At 45.9% G+C, this 22,761-nt stretch overlaps 2 protein-coding genes across 4 annotated transcripts in view; one reads left to right on the top strand and one right to left on the bottom strand.

Annotated features, from left to right (window-relative positions):
• Nucleotides 1-22,761, bottom strand: part of LOC143798623 (protein kinase C theta type-like) — a 1,028,586-nt gene that overhangs the window by 457,256 nt on the left and 548,569 nt on the right. The gene's annotated exons all lie outside the window — the stretch shown is intronic.
• Nucleotides 1-22,761, top strand: part of NRDE2 (NRDE-2, necessary for RNA interference, domain containing) — a 76,504-nt gene that overhangs the window by 50,881 nt on the left and 2,862 nt on the right. For all 3 annotated transcript variants that reach the window (XM_077267633.1, XM_077267628.1, XM_077267625.1), the window contains 11 exons: nucleotides 5,314-5,461; nucleotides 6,666-6,774; nucleotides 8,406-8,594; nucleotides 9,552-9,695; nucleotides 10,030-10,462; nucleotides 10,586-10,991; nucleotides 12,011-12,144; nucleotides 14,750-14,873; nucleotides 20,377-20,552; nucleotides 20,717-21,100; nucleotides 21,420-22,282. In XM_077267633.1, coding sequence (XP_077123748.1) covers nucleotides 5,401-5,461; nucleotides 6,666-6,774; nucleotides 8,406-8,594; nucleotides 9,552-9,695; nucleotides 10,030-10,462; nucleotides 10,586-10,991; nucleotides 12,011-12,144; nucleotides 14,750-14,873; nucleotides 20,377-20,552; nucleotides 20,717-21,100; nucleotides 21,420-22,282 — 3,023 coding nt within the window. In that variant the 5' untranslated portion in view covers nucleotides 5,314-5,400. The remainder of the gene's footprint in view (nucleotides 1-5,313; nucleotides 5,462-6,665; nucleotides 6,775-8,405; nucleotides 8,595-9,551; nucleotides 9,696-10,029; nucleotides 10,463-10,585; nucleotides 10,992-12,010; nucleotides 12,145-14,749; nucleotides 14,874-20,376; nucleotides 20,553-20,716; nucleotides 21,101-21,419; nucleotides 22,283-22,761) is intronic.

The raw sequence follows: 22,761 nt of genomic DNA, 5'->3' as shown, positions 1-22,761 counted from the left end.
GGGGGGTTTGTACTGTTTGGGTACATCAGGGGCTCTGCAAATGCAACGTGACGGCTGCAGACCAATCTATTTAAGTCTGCATTCCAAATGGCGCTCCTTCCCTTTCGAACTCTGTCATGCGCCCAAACAGTGGTTACCCCCCACATATGGGGTATCAGCGTACTCAGGACAAATTGGACAACAAATTTTGGGGTCCAATTTATTCTGTTACCCTTGTAAAAATACAAAGCTGGGGGCTAAAAAATCATTTTTGTGAAAAAAATATATATATATTTTCACGGCTCTGCGTTATAATCTGTAGTGAAACACTTGGGGGTTCAAAGCTCTCAAAACACATCTAGATAAGTTCCTTAGGGGGTCTACTTTCCAAAATGGTGTCACTTGTAGGGGGTTTCAGTGTTTAGGCACATCAGGGGCTCTCCAAACGCAACATGGCGTCTCATCTCAATTCCAGTCAATTTTGCATTGAAAAGTCAAATGGCGCTCCTTCCCTTCCAAGCTCTGCTATGCGCCCAAACAATGGTTTACACCCACATATGGGGTATCAGCGTACTCAGGACAAATTGCACAACATTTTTTGGGGTCCAATTTCTTCTATTACCCTTGGGAAAATAAAAAATTGGGGGCGAAAAGATAATTTTTGTGAAAAAATATGATTTTTTATTTTTACGGCTCTGCATTATAAACTTCTGTGAAGCACTTGGTGGGTCAAAGTGCTCACCACACATCTAGATAAGTTCCTTAGGGGGTCTACTTTCCAAAATGGTGTCACTTGTAGGGGGTTTCAATGTTTAGGCACATCAGGGGCTCTCCAAACGCAACATGGCGTCCCATTTCAATTCCAGTCAATTTTGCATTGAAAAGTCAAATGGCGCTCCTTTCCTTCCGAGCTCTGCCATGCGCCCAAACAGTGGTTTACCCCCACATATGGGGTATCAGCGTACTCAGGACAAATTGTACAACAACTTTGGGGGTCCATTTTCTCCTGTTACCCTTGGTAAAATAAAACAAATTGGAGCTGAAATAAATTTTGTGTGAAAAAAAGTTAAATGTTCATTTTTATTTAAACATTCCAAAAATTCCTGTGAAACACCTGAAGGGTTAATAAACTTCTTGAATGTGGTTTTGAGCACCTTGAGAGGTGCAGTTTTTAGAATGGTGTCACACTTGGGTATTTTCTATCATATAGACCCCTCAAAATGACTTCAAATGAGATGTGGTCCCTAAAAAAAAATGGTGTTGTAAAAATGAGAAATTGCTGGTCAACTTTTAACCCTTATAACTCCGTCACAAAAAAAAATTTTGGTTCCAAAATTGTGCTGATGTAAAGTAGACATGTGGAAAATGTTACTTATTAAGTATTTTGCGTGACATATGTCTGTGATTTAAGGGCATAAAAATTCAAAGTTGGAAAATTGCGAAATTTTCAAAATTTTCACCAAATTTCCATTTTTTTCACAAATAAACGCAAGTTATATCGAATAAATTTTACCACTAACATGAAGTACAATATGTCACGAGAAAACAGTGTCAGAATCGCCAAGATCCGTCAAAGCGTTCCAGAGTTATAGCCTCATAAAGGGACAGTGGTCAGAATTGTAAAAATTGGCCCGGTCATTAACGTGCAAACCACCCTCGGGGCTTAAGGGGTTAAAGTCCAAACGATGACAGCAGGTGGGGCTTTTGGGACTCTTACTCCCATCATTCGACACCTGGTGCCGCTAATAACAGTGACAGCAGGATCGGATGATCGGGGTATTCCTCAGCCGCCGCCTGTGATCCAATTAAATAAATGAATGAAAAACCTGGCGAGAGTTCCCCATTTTCTTGAACCAACCAGACAAAACTCACAGCTGGGGGCTGCAACCCCTCAGCTGTCAGCTTCAGCAAGGTTTGTTATCAAGAATAGAGGGGTCCCCATGCTATTTTTTTAAATTAAATAAAACAGCATGGGATCCCCCCATTTTTTACAACCAGCCTTGCTAAAGCTAACAGCTGGGGGCTGGTATTCTCAGGCTGGTAAGGGGCCATGGATATTGGCCCTGCAGCCTAAAAACAGTAGCCCACAGCAACCCAGAAAAGGCACATCTATTAGATCAGCCAGTTCTGGCACTTTGCCCGTATCTTCCAACTTGCCATGTAGCGATGGCAAGTGGAGTTCATATTTGTGGGGTTGATGTCACCTCTGTAATGTCAGGTGACATCAAGCCCATGGCTTAGTAATGGAGAAGTGTCTATAAGACACCTATCCATTACTAATCCTATAGTTATACGGTAAATAAAGACACAGCCAGAATAAAATCCTTTATGTGAAAAAAAGACACAGACTAACCCCTTTCGGAACCCCCGCTTTGATGCAGGCTTCGGCGGTGAGCCCACATCAATGCCGGGACATGTCAGCTGTTTTGTACAGCTGACATGTGCCCGCAATAGCGGCGGGTGGAATCGCGATCCACCCACTATTAACTAGTTAAATACCGCTGTCAAACTTTGACAGAAGCATTTATCTAGCGCTTCCGGCCATCGGGCCGGAAATGAGCGCATCACTGACCCGTCACGTGATCGGGGGTCAGCGATGCGTCGGCATGACAACCAGAGGTCTCCTGAAGAGCTCTATGGTTGCTGATGCAAGATTGCTGTGAGCACCACTCTGTGGTCAGCACTCATAGCAAGTCTTTAATTCAGCTACATAGGAGCGATCTGAGCATCGCTCCTATGTAGCAGAGCCAATCAGGCTATGTCAGCTGCTAGACTCCTATGGAGGCTATTGAAGCATGGCAAAAGTAAAAAAAAAACATGTTTTAAAAAAATATGAAAAAAATAAAAACATATATAAGAGTTTAAATCACCCCCCTTCGCCCCATTCAAAATAAAAATAAAAAATCAAACAGACACATTTGGTATCGCCGTGTTCAGAATCGCTCGATCTATCAATAAAAAAGGATTAACCTAATCGCTAAACGACGTAGCGATAAAAAAAAAAAATGCCAGAACTACATTTTTTTGGGTCGCCCCGACATTGCATTAAAATGCAATAACAGGCGATCAAAAGAACATATCTGCACCAAAATGGTATCATTAAAAACGCCAGCTCGGCACGCAAAAAATAAGCCCTCACCTGACCCCAGATCATGAAAAATGGAGACGCTACGGGTATCGGAAAATGGCGCAATTTATGTAAAAAAAAAATTTTTAGCAAAGTTTGGAATTTTTTTTACCACTTAGATAAAAAATAACTTAGACATGCTTGGTGTCTATGAACTCATAATGACGTGGAGAATCATAATGGCAGGTCAGTTTTAACATTTAGTGAACCTAGCAAAAAAAGCCAAACAAAAAACAAGTGTGGGATTGCACTTTTTTGCAATTTCACTTGGAATTTTTTTCCTGTTTTCTAGTACACGACATGGTAAAACCAATGATGTCGTTTAAAAGTACAACTTGTCCCACAAAAAATAAGCCCTCACATGGCCATATTGACGGAAAAATAAAAAAGTTATGGCTCTGGAAAGGAGGGGAGCGAAAAACAAAACCACAAAAACCGAAAAAAGCTGGGGTCATTAAGGGGTTAATAGTCTTAATTAAACCATACTTACTGCAACGCCTAATTCCAGCGAAGCCCTTGATCTCCTGTAATAAAAATAAAATAACAACAATATACCATACCTGTCCGGCATTCTGTCCTACGCCTTAATCCATGTCTGGGGGCTAAATAGTTTTCAACCTGGACGGTGCCAAGATGCGACCATCCAGGCTGAGAACCACTGGTGAATGAGCTGCTGAGAGCGCAGCATCACCGACTGGGGGTGACATCATCACTGACTGGGGGTGACATCATCACTGACTGGGGGTGACATCATCACTGACTGGGGGTGACATCACTGACTGGGGGTGACATCATCACTGACTTTTTCCCCCAGTCCTGAGGTCGCAGCAGTTCAGCTTGGCCTTGATGATGTCACCGCTGGTGAATGATGCTGTGCTGCCAGCAGCTCATTCACCAGTGGTTTTCAGCCGGGAAGGTCGCATCTTGGCCCTGTCCAGGTTGAAAACTATTTATTTAGAATATAAATCCCCCAAAACCTTTGAATCGCTCCTTTTTCCACTTACAATCTAAAAACATTACATAATAAGTAAATCTGTTATCAGCGTGTCCATAAAAAAACAATCTAAATATAACAATAAATCAGGAAACAATGACTGGAAGGTGTGGGGTCTCGTTAAATCTCCGGGATTGGATCCCCGATGTGTGGGGTCTCGTTAGATCCCCGGGATTGGATCCCCGAGGTGTGGGGTCTCGTTAGATCTCCGGGATTGGATCCCCGAGGTGTGGGGTCTCGTTAGATCCCCGGGATTGGATCCCCGAGGTGTGGGGTCTCGTTAGATCCCCGGGATTGGATCCCCGAGGTGTGGGGTCTCGTTAGATCTCCGGGATTGGATCCCCGAGGTGTGGGGTCTCGTTAGATCCCCGGGATTGGATCCCCGAGGTGTGGGGTCTCGTTAGATCCCCGGGATTGGATCCCCGAGGTGTGGGGTCTCGTTAGATCCCCGGGATTGGATCCCCGAGGTGTGGGGTCTCGTTAGATCTCCGGGATTGGATCCCCGAGGTGTGGGGTCTCGTTAGATCCCCGGGATTGGATCCCCGAGGTGTGGGGTCTCGTTAGATCTCCGGGATTGGATCCCCGAGGTGTGGGGTCTCGTTAGATCTCCGGGATTGGATCCCCGAGGTGTGGGGTCTCGTTAGATCCCCGGGATTGGATCCCCGAGGTGTGGGGTCTCGTTAGATCCCCGGGATTGGATCCCCGAGGTGTGGGGTCTCGTTAGATCCCCGGGATTGGATCCCCGAGGTGTGGGGTCTCGTTAGATCCCCGGGATTGGATCCCCGAGGTGTGGGGTCTCGCACCTCCATGAAGGAATGGAATAAAACGCAACAGAAATGTCAGATGTATAGATAAAGAGTGTGAGCTTGAAACGCGCAGACAATAAACCCGCAGGGCAGTTTCCAGGTTTCCGGGGTCTTTTCATCCGTGCTCTCCGGTCCCAACATTGGCCTTTTTCCCCTAATCTTTAATCATCCTAAATTGTCACAGCGGCTCCGGGTTCTCGGCATTATGGACGTGGCATCCTGCTGGTACCGGAGCTCGGGCGCCGCCACCATCCCCGGTCACACTGTCACTGCTTCATTTCTGCTGGTCTCAGTTCGTGAAGAGGTTTTTCCACTACACTTATTGCGTTTCCATACGAGCTCGGACTACGTCTCCCGACAGCCAGTGCGGCTCATCTCCCGCTGAGAGGTGTCACTTTCTGCCGCAGGGCCTTCTGGGAGAAGAAGTCCGAAAGTGGAAGTTTGTGACGTAGATTGTGTGCGACAAGAACAGGATTGTTGACAGAGACGCAGACATGGCTCTATTTCCAGCCTTTGCCGGGTGTTCTAGTGCGGGAGCTGCTCCTGAACAGACGGGTAATTCCCAGAGAGACCCCACTATGTCCGCACGTGATAAAGATCTCTCTATACCACAACCCCAAAGACCCCTGTAGCCCTCCTCTGCTATAGATCCCTGTAGCCCTCCTCTGCTATAGATCCCTGTAGCCCTCCATCCCTGCCATAGACCCCTGTAGCCCTCCATCCCTGCCATAGACCCCTGTAGCCCTCCATCCCTGCCATAGACCCCTGTAGCCCTCCATCCCTGCCATAGACCCCTGTAGCCCTCCATCCCTGCCATAGACCCCTGTAGCCCTCCATCCCTGCCATAGATCCCTGTAGCCCTCCATCCCTGCCATAGACCCCTGTAGCCCTCCATCCCTGCCATAGACCCCTGTAGCCCTCCATCCCTGCCATAGACCCCTGTAGCCCTCCATCCCTGCCATAGACCCCTGTAGCCCTCCATCCCTGCCATAGACCCCTGTACGCCTCCTCCCCTGCCATAGACCCCTGTACCCCTCCTCCCCTGCCATAGACCCCTGTACCCCTCCTCCCCTGCCATAGACCCCTGTAGCCCTCCATCCCTGCCATAGACCCCTGTAGCCCTCCATCCCTGCCATAGACCCCTGTAGCCCTCCATCCCTGCCATAGACCCCTGTAGCCCTCCATCCCTGCCATAGACCCCTGTACCCCTCCTCCCCTGCCATAGACCCCTGTACCCCTCCTCCCCTGCCATAGACCCCTGTACCCCTCCTTCCCTGCCATAAACCCCTGTACCCCTCCTCCCCTGCCATAGACCCCTGTACCCCTCCTCCCCTGCCATAGACCCCTGTACCCCTCCTCCCCTGCCATAGACCCCTGTACCCCTCCTCCCCTGCCATAGACCCCTGTACCCCTCCTTCCCTGCCATAAACCCCTGTACCCCTCCTCCCCTGCCATAGACCCCTGTACCCCTCTGCCATAGAACCCTGTATCCCATCACCCCTGCCATTTACCCCAGTACCCCCCATCTCTAGCATAGCCCCCTACACTGCTATACCCAGAGACCCCTGTACTCATCTGTTTATCTCAGAGACCCTTTGTACATCTTTATTCAACCAGAGACCCCCGTACTCCTCTATTCACACAAGAGCATCCCCGTAGCTCAAGATCTGTGATATAAATAAATCGTCTGGGGTCACTATGGGTGAGGGGTGTCCGCAGAGCTGCAGTGTCGTCTCATTTCTTCATGTCTCCTCCGCAGGGCTGGACTGGCTCAGCAATCAGAGCTTCTGTACAGAGGACGCTCTGTCCCTGCACCAGCGCACACAGCTCGCCCCACCGCCTTCTCGCCCCGAATCACCGCTGTCCAGGTAGGCTGATCACATTCAGCACAGGATCTCATGGGAGTTGTATTCTGAAAATGAGTCCTGACCCCTTAGTATGACTCACACATCTGAGGGTCTGTTACAGTTGCATCTCCTTTAAACAATCCTTTTTTTTTTTTTTTTGAAGAAATCTTTTGTCCTAATTTTTTTGTTACAGTGTATCAGTCTGGAGTCCAGAAAGCTTGCCTTACAGATGATTATGTAGATTGGATACAATTGTAACAAACCTACAGCTGTGAGTAATATTAGTGCAAAACAGGTTTTCAGCTCTTGGATATAAACAATTCATTGTCATATTCACTGATAGAAAGCAGAGTCACTGAAACACAAAGGTTTTAAAAGCTTGTCTGTCATGGATAATCTCACATGCAGAGCACTGCCGTTTCTGATGACACTGGGTGCCGGGCATCCAGCTTGTAGCTGCACAGTCAGCACGTTTTCTTTAGTTTGCCTTTCTGGAAACTTCAAGATGTTGCTAAAAGTAGTTTGTGTAACAACCTTTCTGTTGAAGTAATTCTTAATGAAAAGTTTTGCAGCTCTCAACACATTGTATTTCACCGCTTAGCATTGTCCACATCTCTGCTTGCTGTCAGTGTCCTGCTTTATATTCATATGTGAAAACCCATCATGTAAATCTGTGTGTCATTGGCTCCACCTAGTGGTTTTTAGAGGATGTACATTTCATATTATGTATTTTATTATGTATTTTTTTATTTCAAAAATAGTATCAAGTGAATATATTGATCAAATGAGGAAATTAGGATTAGGTTTTTTTTTAATAACCTATAAAGGCTGGACTAAGCCCCCTAAAGGGAACATGCCACAGTTTTTGTATTAATAATTATTGATTATATAATCAGTTATTTATATAAAATTAATTTAGCTTTTTGAACATTTATAAACATTTTCTGCAGCTGCTTGGGACTGCTATTTTTATTTGCTGATGTGTATGTTTCTGAGCATGACGCTTACTGTAAATATGGCAGCCTCTGGACATAGGAAATTTTGGTGAAAGTCCAACCTCATCTATGGTTGCGCCAGCTGTGAACTGTTCGCACCCCCTGGGCTGTCCAGTTCTCAGCTGTGGGAGAGCCACTCGGCATTTTATTTTAACCAAGGGCTGTGCGCTTAGCTACAATGTCTCTGTCACTGGTCACACGATGTTCTGCAGTGTCAGGAGGTCTGGGGCAGCGGCGGTGAGCGCAGGTCGACAGCCTGACATTGTACTACTAGTCCCAGGCTGCAGAGCTGTTCTCACCACTGCAAGAAGTCAGTTCTGCAGTCCTGCTCTGAGCGGTGACTACAGGTCTGCGGTGGTGACTTCTCCACTGGTAAAGACAGGTTGGCAGCCTGGGATTAGTAGTACGACCTGCGCTCACTGCTGCTGTTAGCATTGCATCGATCAGAGCGCAGCAAATAAATCATCATGCTCCTGTACGCTGAACTATCCTCAATTCTGCTATGTTAGCCTTAAAGCCTCATCCAGATGTATACCATAAAAAAGAAATGTAATTAATACTTTACTTTTTTTTTTTTCTTCAATTGTTGAAATTTTTTTTTGATGACTCCTTGCTTTTAAGCAGTCATCACCGAGTGCTTCCTTGTGTCATTCACAGTCACGACTCCAAAATCCAGACGTCTGCAAGTGAGTCGTTGAATTCTGAGGCTGAAAGAAAGAGAAAAAAAAGGAAAAAGAAGAAAAAAAAACACAAAAAGAACAAGAAGCGGAAAAGGAGCAGCGATGAGGATGATGATGAGGGTAACGTCCGAGATTTAAAGGACCCTCGGCTGTTGTCATCTACGAGGTGAGTAAAAGTTCATTTTCTGCTGTCGACCGTAGATGATTAGAGTTCTGGGGACGTCATTGTAGTGACCCCTTCCGCCCATTAACATGCATATTCAGCCCACCATGCATTAGTTTTATGGGGGCTTTAAAGGGAACCTGTCACCCCCAAAATCGAAGGTGAGCTAAGCCCACCGGCATCAGGGGCTTATCTACAGCATTCTGGAATGCTGTAGATAAGCCCCCGATGTATCCTGAAAGATGAGAAAAAGAGGTTAGATTATACTCACCCAGGGGCGGTCCCGGTCCGGTCCGATGGGTGTCGCGGACCTGTCCGGCGCCTCCTATCTTCATCAGATGACGTCCTCTTCTTGTCTTCCCGCTGCGGCTCCGCAGCAGGTGTACTTTGTCTGTTCTGTTGAGGGCAGAGCAAAGTACTGCAGTGTGCTGGCGCCGGGAAAGGTCAGAGAGGCCCAGCGCCTGCGCACTGCAGTACTTTGCTCTGCCCTCAACAGGGCAGACAAAGTACGCCTGAGCCAGAGCCGCAGCGTGAAAACCAGAAGAGGACGTCATCTGATGAAGATAGGAGGTCCCGGACCGCGACACCCATCGGATCGGACCGCCCGCCCAGGTGAGTATAATCTAACGTCTTTTTCTTACCTTTCAGGTTACATCGGGGGCTTATCTACAGCATTACAGAATGCTGTAGATAAGCCCCTGATGCTGGTGGGCTTACCTCACCCTCGATTTTGGGGGTGACAGGTTCCCTTTAAGTGTCTTTATGACCCCTTTGGATTTGCTTATTGTGGGAAAACCAATTGGGATACTGAGCGTTTTTTGCAACAGCATCCCATGTGCTTGCCACCAGTAGTCATGGAAAGCTCCTGATACAAATCCTGAACCCACATAATTTTGCTTTATAAAGGGTTGATTCATCCTGCGTGTGTTCATGCTGCTGCATGTGACTTGTCATCTGCAGGGAGGACTCCCAGGTATCAGCCTCCGGCCGCTCTATCTGGCTCGATGAAGCCCCGTCTGCTCCCAAGGAGACGTTCAGGATTGATAGGAAAGCTGATCGGGCAAACTGGGAGTACAAGTCGCTGTACCGAGAGGACATTGCACGGTGAGGATGAGTGTGGGGCACCGCTCATGAGTGACAGCGGCCGCAGCAGGCAATATTGGAATGCAATCTACGGCACCACAAAGTGCAAGACTTACACATCGGCACCAATGTTGGTGCTGTCAGTCCAGACTGTGCGCCCTGCCATAGCGCTTTACCTCTGCAGCATAGGACAAACGCAGGGGGAAGTACAGCGATGTCGGCTGCAGATTAGTGCAGTGTTCAGTCAGTGAACTATCCCTTTAAGCACCATGATTGGCCGAAACGCCCTGCCATGCGTCCTGCTCACCCTATGATGGGAGTAGTAGTAATGTCTGCCCTTGTTTCCCATGCTCAGATACAGGAGGAGAGGTCATTCCTGTCTGGGGCTCGATCCCAAGAAGCAACAGATCGTCTGGGAGAACCCGAACCAAAAGAAGACAACTCGGAGAAGGGCGGAGCGCTACTACAGCAGGACAGCGGTGCAGACATTGCGGGCCAAGGCGGAGGCGGTGTGCTGCGGTGCGGATGCTGCAGACTCCTCCTGTGCTTTTATTACAGTGAAGGACTGTGCACCAGACCCCACAGGTCCCGCCAGCTGGGTGAATCCGCTAGGAGTGTATGATAGCTCCACCACCATGTGGCTGCAAGGTAAAGGGGGACCGGAGAGCAGGACCCCAGCAGCGGAGCCCAGAGACACCGGCGTCCTGGAGAAGGTGGAGGATTACAACCGGAGAGTCCGAGAAGATCCCGGAGATGTCTCGGCGTGGATGGAGTTTGTGTCCTTTCAGGTGTGACAGTAATGTATGAGTAGGCGGTATTATCTGCTGGGCCAGGACAAGTGCGATGCCGTCACCCAGCTTTCATGAGTCAGGAGAGGCGGACTGACCTCTCCTTTCCCTCTCGGTCTGCAGGATGAGCTGATCCATCATCCCAGCATGTACTCCACCAGCGAGAACGAGGCAGACGGTCACCGCATGTCAGTAAAGATGGTGCTGGAGAAGAAGCTCTCTATCCTGGAGAGAGCCATCGAGAGCAACCCGGGCAGCACGGAGCTGAAGCTGGCGCGGCTGCGGCTCTGCGCAGAGTTCTGGGAGGCTGCCGCGCTGCTGAAGGAGTGGCAGAAACTGATCTTCCTGCACCCCAACGATCCACAGCTCTGGAGGAAATACCTGCAGTTTTCTCAGGGGCAATTCAGCAGCTTCTCTGTGTCCAAAGTGAACGCCGTCTATGGGAAGTGTCTGAGCACCCTGTCTGCAGTGCATGACGGGACCATGCGGTCTCACCCGGCCCTGCCCGGCACCGAGCACAGCTTGTATGGTGAGTGGAGACGTCTCTGTAATCCCTGTGTGACGTGTGGTGAGTGGAGATCTTTCTGTGTAATCCCTATGTGACAGCAGCATGTGTGGTGAGTGGAGATCTTTCTGTGTAATCCCTATGTGACAGCACCTTGTGTGGTGATTGGAGATTTCTTTATACAGTAATCCCTTAGTGATGCAGCTTGTGTGGCGAGTGGAGACTTCTTTCTCTATTCCCCTTTCTCTTTTAGTCAGGTGGAGAAATGCTGCCACCTGCAGTCAGAATGCAGTATTGCCGCCTTCTCACTTTCAGAGCTGCTTTTTCTACTGCACCAAATTTTCTTTTTTGCTCTTTTGTTTTTCCCCTTCTTGTTCTTGGAGCCATAACATTTTTATTATTACATGACTGTAAGGGATTTTTTTTTTGGCTGACGACTTGTTATTTTGAACCGTGCAGCATCCCTGTGCTACAGCTTGGAGAGGGGGGTCTCGATGACCATTTGCTTCTAGATCCCAAATGGTAACATGGTTGGACAAGAACCAAAAATGTGAGATCAGAATACACTACAAAGTGCCTTCATGTTATATATCTGCAGTCATCAGCGGGCCTGGCCCTGTGGGTCAGCAGGCACAGACTGGCAGTATATAGTCGGGCCTATGCTACTTCTCTGCTTGCTGTCAATGAATAGATAAATTATTTTTTTCCATGCAGAAACTAGATCTAAGCTTAGTTCTGCTGAAACAGCGCAGGAATTGTCAGTGTTGCATCCAGTTTTCACAATCCCTCGTGTGCCAGGACTCCAGACTGATACATCTTATCTGCACTGATACATTGTAACAAACTCCCAAGACCCCAGTCAGCTTTCTGCTTAGGATTAGTTCACACTGGAAAGACCAAACTGGTTGCAGCTGTAAGTAAATATGTGAAAATCAAAAGCACAGAGGTTTTCCAGCTTCTCACAGCAAGCAGAGGACTTAAAAATGGTGCCATATTGAAATGTGAAATCTGATTGGTTGTTATCAATGTCCCTCTTCTTCCAGATATCTTCCTTCAGCAGTGTCACTTCCTGCGCCAGGCCGGGCACTGCGAGAAAGCCGTGTCCTTGTTCCAAGCTCTTATGGACTTTACCTTCTATAAGCCGGAGAGCGTGAAGAGCATGAGCACAAAAGAACAGGTAAGTCCCCCCAACGGGCGCCGAGTCCTTCCACCACCACCCACGCTTCATTACACGGTGTCATAGTAGAAGAGGAGACCATCAATAACGTAGCAAATCCTGACGGGTATCATACTCCAGTCACATCCAGAGCTGCATTCGCAATTCTGCTTGCTGCTCCTGGACATTTGTCACTCTGGATTGAGGAGTGGGCAATAGTATAAATACACAGTGACTGCACCAGCAGAATAGTGAGCACAGCTCTGGAGTATAATACAGGATGCAACTCAGGATCAGTACAGGATCAGTAATGTAATGTATGTACACAGTGACTGCAGCAGCAGAATAGTGAGTGCAGCTCTGGAATATAATAGAGGATGTAACTCAGGATCAGTAATTTAATGTATGTACACAGTGGCTGCACCAGCAGAATAGTGAGTGCAGCTCTGGAGTATAATACAGGATGTAACTCAGGATCAGTACAGGATCAGTAATGTAATGTATGTACACAGTGACTGCAGCAGCAGAATAGTGAGTGCAGCTCTGGAGTATAATACAGGATGTAACTCAGGATCAGTAATGTATGTACACAGTGACTGCACCAACAGAATAGTGAGTGCAGCTCTGGAGTATAATACAGGATGTAACTCAGGATCAGTACAGGATCAGTAATGTAATGTATGTACACAGTGACTGCAGCAGCAGAATAGTGAGTGCAGCTCTGGAATATAATACAGGATGTAACTCAGGATCAGTAATGTATGTACACAGTGACTGCACCAGCAGAATAGTGAGTGCAGCTCTGGAGTATAATACAGGATGTAACTCTGGATCAGTAATACTATGTACACAGTGATTGCTCCAGCAGAATAGTGAGTGCAGCTCTGGGGTATAATACAGGATGTAACTCAGGATCAGTACAGGATCAGTAATGTAATGTACAGTCATGGACAAAAATTTTTAGAATGAGACAAATATTAATTTTTCCAAAGTCTACTGCTTCATTTTTTCTAATGGCAATTTGCATATACTCCTGAATGTCAGAGTGATCAGCTTAACAGCAATTACTGTACTTGCAAAGTCAATATTTGCCCAGAAAATGAACTTTAACCCCCAAAACACATTTCATCATCATTGCAGTCCTGCCTTAAAAGGAGCAGCTAACATCATTTTAGTGATTGATCCATTAACACAGGTGTGGGTGCTGATGAGGACAGGGCTGGCGATCAATCAGTCATGATTAAGTAAGAGTGACATCACTGGACACTTTAAAAGGAGGCTGGTGCTTGGTATCATTGTTTCTCTTCAGCTAACCATGGTTATCTCTAAAGAAACACGTGCAGCCATCATTGCACTGCACAAAAATGGCCTAACAGGGAAGAGTATCGCAGCTACAAAGATTGCACCTCAGTCAACAATCTATCGCATCATCAAGAACTTCAAGGAGAGAGCTTCCATTGTTGTCAAAAAGGCTCCAGGGCGCCCAAGAAAGACCAGCAAGCGCCAGGACCGTATCTTAAAACTGTTTCAGCTGCGGGATCGGACTACCAGCAGTGCCGAGCTTGCTCAGGAATGGCAGCAGGCTGGTGTGAGTGCTTCTGCACGCACTGTGAGGCGGAGACACTTTGAGCAAGGCCTGGTTTCAAGGAGGGCAGCAAAGAAGCCACTTCTCTCCAGAAAAAACATCAGGGACCGACTGATATTCTGCAAAAGGTACAGGGAGTGGACTGCTGAGGACTGGGGCAAAGTCATTTTCTCTGATGAATCCCCTTTCCGATTGTTTGGGACATCGGGAAAACAGTTTATTCGGAGAAGAAGAGGTGAGCGCTACCACCAGTCTTGTCTCATGCCAACTGTAAAGCATCCTGAAATCATTCATGTGTGGGGTTGCTTCTCAGCCAAGGGAATCGACTCACTCACAGTCTTGCCTAAAAACACAGCCATGAATAAAGAATGGTACCAGAATGTCCTCCAAGAGCAACTTCTCCCAACCGTCCAAGAGCAGTTTGGCGCCCAACAATGCCTTTTCCAGCATGATGGAGCAGCACCTTGCCATAAAGCAAAGGTGATAACTAAATGGCTCATGGAACAAAACAGATTTTGGGTCCATGGCCTGGAAACTCCCCAGATCTTAATCCCATTGAGAACTTGTGGTCAATCATCAAGAGACGGGTGGACAAACAAAAACCAACAAATTCTGGCAAAATGCAAGCATTGATTATGCAAGAATGGACAGCTATCAGTCGGGATTTGGTCCAGAAGTTGATTGAGAGCATGCCAGGGAGAATTGCAGAGGTCTTGAAGAAGAAGGGTCAACACTGCAAATATTGACTTGCTGCATTAACTCATTCTAACTGTCAATATAACCTATTGGTACTCATAATATGATTGCAATTATATTTCTGTATGTGATATAAACATCAGACAAACACTAATAAAAACCAGAGGGCAGCAGATCATGTGAAAATATAATTTTGGTGTCATTCTCAAAATTTTTGTCCATGACTGTACGTACACAGTGACTGCACCAGAAGAATAGTGAGTGCAGCTCTGGAGTATAATGCTGGATGTAATTCATTATTATTGTTAATAGTAAGATAACGTTTGGATATTTTTATATTTCTAGGTGGAGTTTTTTGAGCCTTTCTGGGACAGCGGCGAACCTCGATTTGGAGAAAAAGGAGCAAAAGGCTGGAGTTCATGGATGAGGCAGCAGGAGCGGGGCGGCTGGGTCGTCATCAGTGATCTGGGTAATCCTCATATGGATCTACAAGTGCTTCTCACTAAATTAAAATATCGTTAAAAAGTTAATTTATTTCAGTTCCTCAATACAAAAAGTGAAACTCATATATTCTATAGAGTCATTACAAACAGAGTGATCTATTTCACGTGTTTATTTCTGTTAATGTTGATGATTATGGCTTACAGCCAATGAAAACCCAAAATTCATTATCTCAGTAAATTAGAATAACTAACAAAAAGCACCTGCAGATGCTTCCTAAGTGTTTAATAAGGTACCCTTAGTCTGTTTCAGTACCTGCACAATCATGGGGAAGACTGCTGACTTGACAGATGTCCAGAAGGCAGTCATTGACACACTCCACAAGGGGGGTAGGCCACAAAAGGTCATTGCTAAAGAAGCTGGCTGTTCACACAGTGCTGTATCCAAGCATATTAATGGAAAGTTGAGTGGAAGGAAAAAATGTGGTAGAAAAAGGTGCACAAGCAACCGGGATAACTGCAGCCTTGAAAGGATTGTTAAGAAAAGGCCATTCAAAAATTTGGGGGAGATTCACAAGTAGTGGACTGCTGCTGGAGTCATTGCTTCAAGAGCCTCCACACACGGACGTATCCAAGACATGGGCTACAAGTGTCACATTCCTTGTGTCAAGCCACTCATGACCAATAGACAGTGCCAGAAGCGCCTTACCTGGGCCAAGGAGAAAAAGAGCTGGACTGTTCTCAGTGGTCCAAGGTGTTGTTTTCAGATGAAAGTAAATTTAACATTTCATTTGGAAATCAAGGTCCCAGTGTCTGGAGGAAGAGTGGAGAGGCCACAATCCAAGCTGCTGGAGGGCTAGTGTGAAGTTTCCACAATCAGTGATGGTTTGGGCATTCATGTCATCTGCTGGTGTAGGTCCACTGTGTTTTATCAAGACCAAAGTCAGCACAGCCGTCTACCAGGAAATTTTAGAGCACTTCATGCTTCCCTCTGCCGACAAGATTTTTGGAGATGGAAATGTCATTCTCCAGCAGGACTTGGCACCTGTCCACACTGACAAAAGTACCAATTCCTGGTTTACAAACAACAGTATGACTGTGCTTGATTGGCCAGCAAACTCGCCTGACCTTAACCCCATAGAGAATCTATGGGGTATTGTCAAGAGGAAGATGAGACACCAGACCCAACAATGCAGACGAGCTGAAGGCTGCTATCAAAGCAACCTGGGCTTCCATAACACCTCAGCAGTGCCACAGGCTGATCGCCTCCATGCCACGGCACATTGATGCAGTAATTGATGTAAAAGGACCTATGACCAAGTATTGAGTACATTTACTGAACATACATTTCAGTAGGCCAACATTTCAGATTTTAAAATCATTTTACAAGCTGGTGTTATAAAGTATTCTAATTTACTGAGATAATGACTTTTGGGTTTTCATTGGCTATAAGCCATAATGATCAACATTAACAGAAATAAACACTTGAAATAGATCACTCTGTTTGTAATGACTCTATATAATGAGTTTCACTTTTTGAATTGAAGAACAGAAATAAATTTACTTTTTGTTGATATTCTAATTTAGTTAGAAGCACCTGTATGTGAGGGGAGATGAGAGTTTTTGCTCCGTCCTTGTTGTGATACTTAACCCCTTAATCCCATATGACGTACTATCCCGTCGAGGTGGGGTGGGCCTTAATTCCCACCGACGGGATAGTACGTCATAGCGATCGGCCGCGCTCACGGGGGGAGCGCGGCTGATCGCGGCCGGGTGTCAGCTGCCTATCGCAGCTGACATCCGGCACTATGTGCCAGGAGCGGTCACGGACCACCCCCGGCATATTAACCCCCGGCACACCGCGATCAAACATGATCGCAGTGTACCGGCGGTACAGGGAAGCATCGCGCAGGGAGGGGGCTCCCTGCGTGCTTCCCTGAGACACTCGGTACAAGGCGATGTACTCACCTTGTACCGAGCGTCTCCTCCCTGCAGTCCCCGGATCCAAAATGGCCGCGGGGCTGCATCCGCGTCCTGCAGGGAGTACTTCCGGGTGCTGTGCAGGCGCTGGTAAGCCTACAGCGATGTGAGTGAGATCGCCGATCTGATAGAGTGCTATGCAAACTGTCAGATCGGCGATCTGTGATGTCCCCCCTGGGACAAAGTAAAAAAATTTAAAAAAAAATTTGCACATGTGTAAAAAAAAATTTAAAAAATCCTAAATAAAGAAGAAAAAAAAAAAAATATTATTCCCATAAATACATTTCTTTATTAAAAAATAAAAAAAACAATAAAAGTACACATATTTAGTATCGCCGCGTCCGTAACGACCCAACCTATAAAACTGTCCCACTAGTTAACCCCTTCAGTGAACACTGTAAGAAAAAAAAAAAACCGAGCCAAAAAATAACGCTTTATTATCATACCGCCGAACAAAAAGTGGAATAACACGCGATCAAAAAGACGGATATAAATAACCATGGTACCGCTGAAAACGTCATCTTGTCCTGCAAAAAACGAGCCGCCATACAGCGTCATCAAAGAAAAAATAAAAAAGTTATAATCCTCAGAATAAAGCGATGCCAAAATAATTATTTTTTCTATAAAATAGCTTTTATCGTATAAAAGCGCCAAAACATAAAAAAAATGATATAAATGAGATATCGCTGTAATCGTACTGACCCGACGAATAAAACTGCTTTATCAATTTTACCAAACGTGGAACGGTATAAACGCCTCCCCCAAAAGAAATTCATGAATAGCTGGTTTTTGGTCATTCTGCTAAACAAAAATCGGAATAAAAAGTGATCAAAAACTGTCACATGTCCGAAAATGTTACCAATAAAAACGTCAACTCGTCCCGCAAAAAACAAGACCTCACATGACTCTGTGGACCAAAATACGGAAAAATTATAGGTCTCAAAATGTGGAGACGCAAAAACTTTTTTGCTATAAAAAGCGTCTTTTAGTGCGTGACAGCTGCCAATCATAAAAATCCGCTATAAAAAACGCTATAAAAGTAAATCAAACCCCCCTTCATCACCCCCTTAGTTAGGGAAAAATAATAAAATTAAAAAAATGTATTTATTTCCATTTTCCCGTTAGGGTTAGGGTTAGGGCTAGGGTTGGAGGTTGGGGCTAAAGTTAGGGATAGGGTTGGGGCTAAAGTTAGGGTTAGGGTTTGGATTACATTTACGGTTGGGATTAGGGTTGGGATTAGAATTAGGGGTGTGTCAGGGTTAGGGGTGTGGTTAGGGTTACAGTTGGGATTAGGGTTAGGGGTGTGTTTGGATTAGAGTTTCAGGTAGAATTGGGGAGTTTCCACTGTTCAGGCACATCAGGGGCTCTCCAAACGCGACATGGCGTCCGATCTCAATTCCAGACAATTCTGTGTTGAAAAAGTAAAACAGTGCTCCTTCCCTTCCGAGCTCTCCCGTGCGCCCAAACAGGGGTTTACCCCAACATATGGGGCATCAGCGTACTCAGGAAAAATTGGACAACAATTTTGGGGTCCAATTTATCCTGTTACCCTTGTGAAAATACAAAACTGGGGGCTAAAAAATCATTTTTGTGAAAAAAAAAATAATAATTTTTATTTTCACGGCTCTGCGTTATAAACTGTAGTGAAACACTTGGGGGTTCAAAGTTCTCACAACACATCTAGATAAGTTCCTTGGGAGGTCTAGTTTCCAATATGGGGTCACTTGTGGGGGGGTTGTACTGTTTGGGTACATCAGGGGCTCTGCAAATGCAACGTGACGCCTGCAGACCAATCCATCTAAGTCTGCATTCCAAATGGCGCTCCTTCCCTTCCGAGCTCTGCCATGCGCCCAAACAGTGGTTTACCCCCACATATGGGGTATCGTTATACTCAGGACAAATTGCACAACAACTTTTGTGGTCTAATTTCTTCTCTTACCCTTGGGAAAATAAAAAATTGGGGGCGAAAAGATCATTTTTGTGAAAAAATATGATTTTGTATTTTTACGACTCTGCATTATAAACTTCTGTGAAGCACTTGTTGGGTCAAAGTGCTCACCACACATCTAGATAAGTTCCTTAAGGGGTCTACTTTCCAAAATGGTGTCACTTGTGGGGGGTTTCAATGTTTAGGCACATCAGGGGCTCTCCAATCGCAACATGGCGTCCCATCTTAATTCCAGTCAATTTTGCATTGAAAAGTCAAATGGCGCTCCTTCCCTTCCGAGCTCTGCCATGCACCCAAACAATGGTTTACACCCACATATGGGGTATCAGCGTACTCCGGACAAATTGCACAACAATTTTTGGGGTCCAATTTCTTCTCTTACCCTTGGGAAATTAAAAAATTGGGGGCAAAAAGATCATTTTTGTGAAAAAATATGATTTTTTATTTTTACAGCTCTGCATTATAAACTTCTGTGAAGCACTTGGTGGGTCAAAGTGCTCACCACACATCTAGATAAGTTCCTTAGGGGGTCTACTTTCCAAAATGGTGTCACTTGTGGGGGGTTTCAATGTTTAGGCACATCAGGGGCTCTCCAAACGCAACATGGTGTCCCATATAAATTCCAGTCAATTTTGCAATGAAAAGTCAAATGGCGCTCCTTTCCTTCCGAGCTCTGCCATGCGCCCAAACAGTGGTTTACCCCCACATATGGGGTATCAGCGTACTCAGGACAAATTGTACAACAACTTTTGGGGTCCATTTTCTCCTGTTACCCTTGGTAAAATAAAACAAATTGGAGCTGAAATAAATTTTGTGTGAAAAAAAAGTTAAATGTTCATTTTTATTTAAACATTCCAAAAATTCCTGTGAAACACTTGAAGGGTTAATAAACTTCTTGAAAGTGGTTTTGAGCACCTTGAGGGGTGCAGTTTTTAGAATGGTGTCACACTTGGGTATTTTCTATCATATAGACCCCTCAAAATGACTTCAAATGAGATGTGGTCCCTAAAAAAAAATGGTGTTGTAAAAATGAGAAATTTCTGGTCAACTTTTAACCCTTATAACTCCCTAACAAAAAAAATTTTGGGTTCCAAAATTGTGCTGATGTAAAGTAGACATGTGGGAAATGTTACTTATTAAGTATTTTGCGTGACATATCTCTGTGTTTTAAGGGCATAAAAATTCAAAGTTGGAAAATTGTGAAATTTTCAAAATTTTCGCCAAATTTCTGTTTTTTTCACAAATAAACGCAAGTTATATCGAATAAATTTTACCACTAACATGAAGTACAATATTTCACGAGAAAACATTGTCAGAATCGCCAAGATCCGTTGAAGCGTTCCAGAATTATAACCTCATAAAGAGACAGTGGTCAGAATTGTAAAAATTGGCCCGGTCATTAACGTGCAAACCACCCTCGGGGCTTAAGGGGTTAATGTGCAGGTTCAGTTTCATTGATGTTACTTAGACTGGATACAATTGTAGCCAACTTATAGATGGAAAAAATAAAGCTTCCACTCAGTGAAAGAAGCAGAGATCTTGACGTAGTGAAGAAATGCAGCTCGTCCCGATTTTCATTGATTTCAAAACTTTCTCGTCTCCAGGTGAAGATGAAGATGAGGATGCAGAGGAGGATGTTGGTATTAAGGATAAAAGCCTCCCCAGGTCTGAAATCTGGCTCAGTATGGAGTGCGCTCGGGAGGCCAAACACTGGATACCATGGAGACCAGACCCAACCAAAAAACAAACTGAGGACGACTGCGAGGACCCCGAGAGACAGGTGAGAGCACCGAAACCTTCATCCAGAGCTGACCTCATAATTCTTCTTGTTTATGTAGAAGGGTGTAAGAATAGTAGTAGCAGTATATTTGATAATTCAGCAGATTTTATGTTCTGGATTAACAGAATTTTTTCACGTCCTCCATTGTATTCATCTTTTTTCAGGTCTTCTTTGATGACATCGGACCTTCCATGATTAAGATTTCCAGTGCAGACCTGAAGTTCCGGCTCGTGTTGTCCTTCCTTCAGTTCATGGGGGTTCCCTGTGACGCCAGACCGCCCTTTGCCTCTTTGTACCTCTCGCTGGATGATGCCTCCATCTTTGACCACGCGTTTTATGAGCGGATGATGACATCCCAAGAGCTCCCGCTGTCTGGAATTGGCGCCGTCGGCCATCTTGATACAATGAACCAAGACAGGTCGCTGATCGGTCAGTGTAAGGAAGGCGAGCGCTTCATACAAGATGTCTTTCAGTCTGCCATGTCCTGCTTTACTGTGGACGAGAAGATGAAGCTTTCCGTCTATTGGCTGCAGTATGAAATATCCAAGGTATTGTTATCTGCCGGCTCTGCGCTTGCTGTCAGTGAAATAAAACATTTTTCCTGGTCATGTTGCTCTGATGCAGCTGCAGGAAAAAGCTCGGATACATTGTTACAAGCCCTGCAGCTGTGTAACAGGACAGGATCAGAAAGTAAACTATACGGGTGGGAGCGGATGGAGCCGTGCAGTTGTAATACAGAACTGTGCGGCAATCGGCTGTCACGGTGGGCGCAGTTCTGGCCGCAGCTATCCTCATATAATCGTAGGTCTAGCGCCTTCTGTTTACACCATTTTTTACGCAGCGGCATCTTTGCTTTCTCATTTTCAGGTTGTTCGCTGTCTGCAAGTGAAAAATAAGAAAAAACTGAAAAACCAAGGAAAAAGGAGCAAACGTCTGGCAAAAGGGCTCCTTAAGGAGACAGCGAACCGCAACAGCCTGGCACTGTGGAGGGAGTATGCTCTGCTGGAGTGGCTGATGGGGAACACAGAAGAGGCCAGGAAGGTGTTCGATGCCGCGATCGGACTTGCAGGTAGCCGAGGGTTAAAGGACCAGGCGTTACGAGGCCTCTGCCTACTGTATGCTGAGCTGGAAGCGGAGACGGCGTCTGGCCACGAGGCAGGATCCCGGGCCATCCACATCCTTACCAGCCTTGCTGACGGCTCCCCCTATGGGCCATATAAAGGGCCGGTTCCTGCCGTCAGCATATTAAAGGCAAGGAAAGCATACGAGCGAGCGTTGGAAGACTCGGCTGACTCCGAGCTGGGCGCCGTCACTGGCTGCTTCGCTCTCTTTCAATATCTCACTGTAGGAATAGACTCTGCCGTCGCAGTGTTTCGTCAGGTCTCTGACTCTCTGGCCCCCCCTGCTGGAGAAAGCAATGAAGCACAAGGCTCCTGGAAGCCCCTGGAGGCGGTCACCATAATGCACACTAACTTACTGAAGTATCACATGAGGGTCTGCGTCTACCCACTGGCCCCTCTCAGGGAGGCTCTAATGGCCGCTCTGCGTTTGTACCCCCATAACGTCACCCTGTGGGAGTCCTACATCCAGGCGGAGAGCCGATCTCTGGACTGCAGCAAGTCTCGGAGGTTCATAGACGGCGTCAGGAGGGCGACACATGCGCTGGAGCCATATCTGTTTGCGATCCGAGCGGAAGAGAGACGGAAGAAGCTGGTGGAATCTGTGCAGAGGTACCGCCGCTACGTAGATTCATCCTGCCCCTACTTAGGCGATGAAGAAGGAAAAGTCCTTCAACTTCCTAATATACTTTGTGTCTCAATTCCTCTCAGTTTTCAACATCTCAGATTGCTGTCAGTGAATGGGAATATTCACTATCACGGTTTACCGATCCATTAGTTCTTACAGCGGAAGTTTTGTTACAATTGTTTCATGTCTACACAATCTTCTGTGAGGTGCGGAATCACGATGGAAGTATTTTTCCTGCACTGATACATTGTAACGTACTGCCAGGACATCATATAGATCTGTGCTACTGATGAGTTTATCTCTCAGTGGATCGTCTGCACTGGATTTGTTTTCTCCTTAAGCTATAAAGTTTAAGGATTTCCTGCACTGACAGCAAGCGGAGATCTGTTAAATATGGGTTTGAAATATAACGTCTGTTCAGAAGTTTTCTGCATTTAATGATAAAACTTTATTTTCAAAAAAT

The sequence above is a fragment of the Ranitomeya variabilis genome, chromosome 1 (assembly GCF_051348905.1).
Source record: "Ranitomeya variabilis isolate aRanVar5 chromosome 1, aRanVar5.hap1, whole genome shotgun sequence".
In the NCBI taxonomy this organism is placed as follows: Eukaryota; Metazoa; Chordata; class Amphibia; order Anura; family Dendrobatidae; genus Ranitomeya; species Ranitomeya variabilis.
Note: the sequence above shows the minus strand (reverse complement) of the source record. Positions and strands in the feature narration are given on the sequence as shown.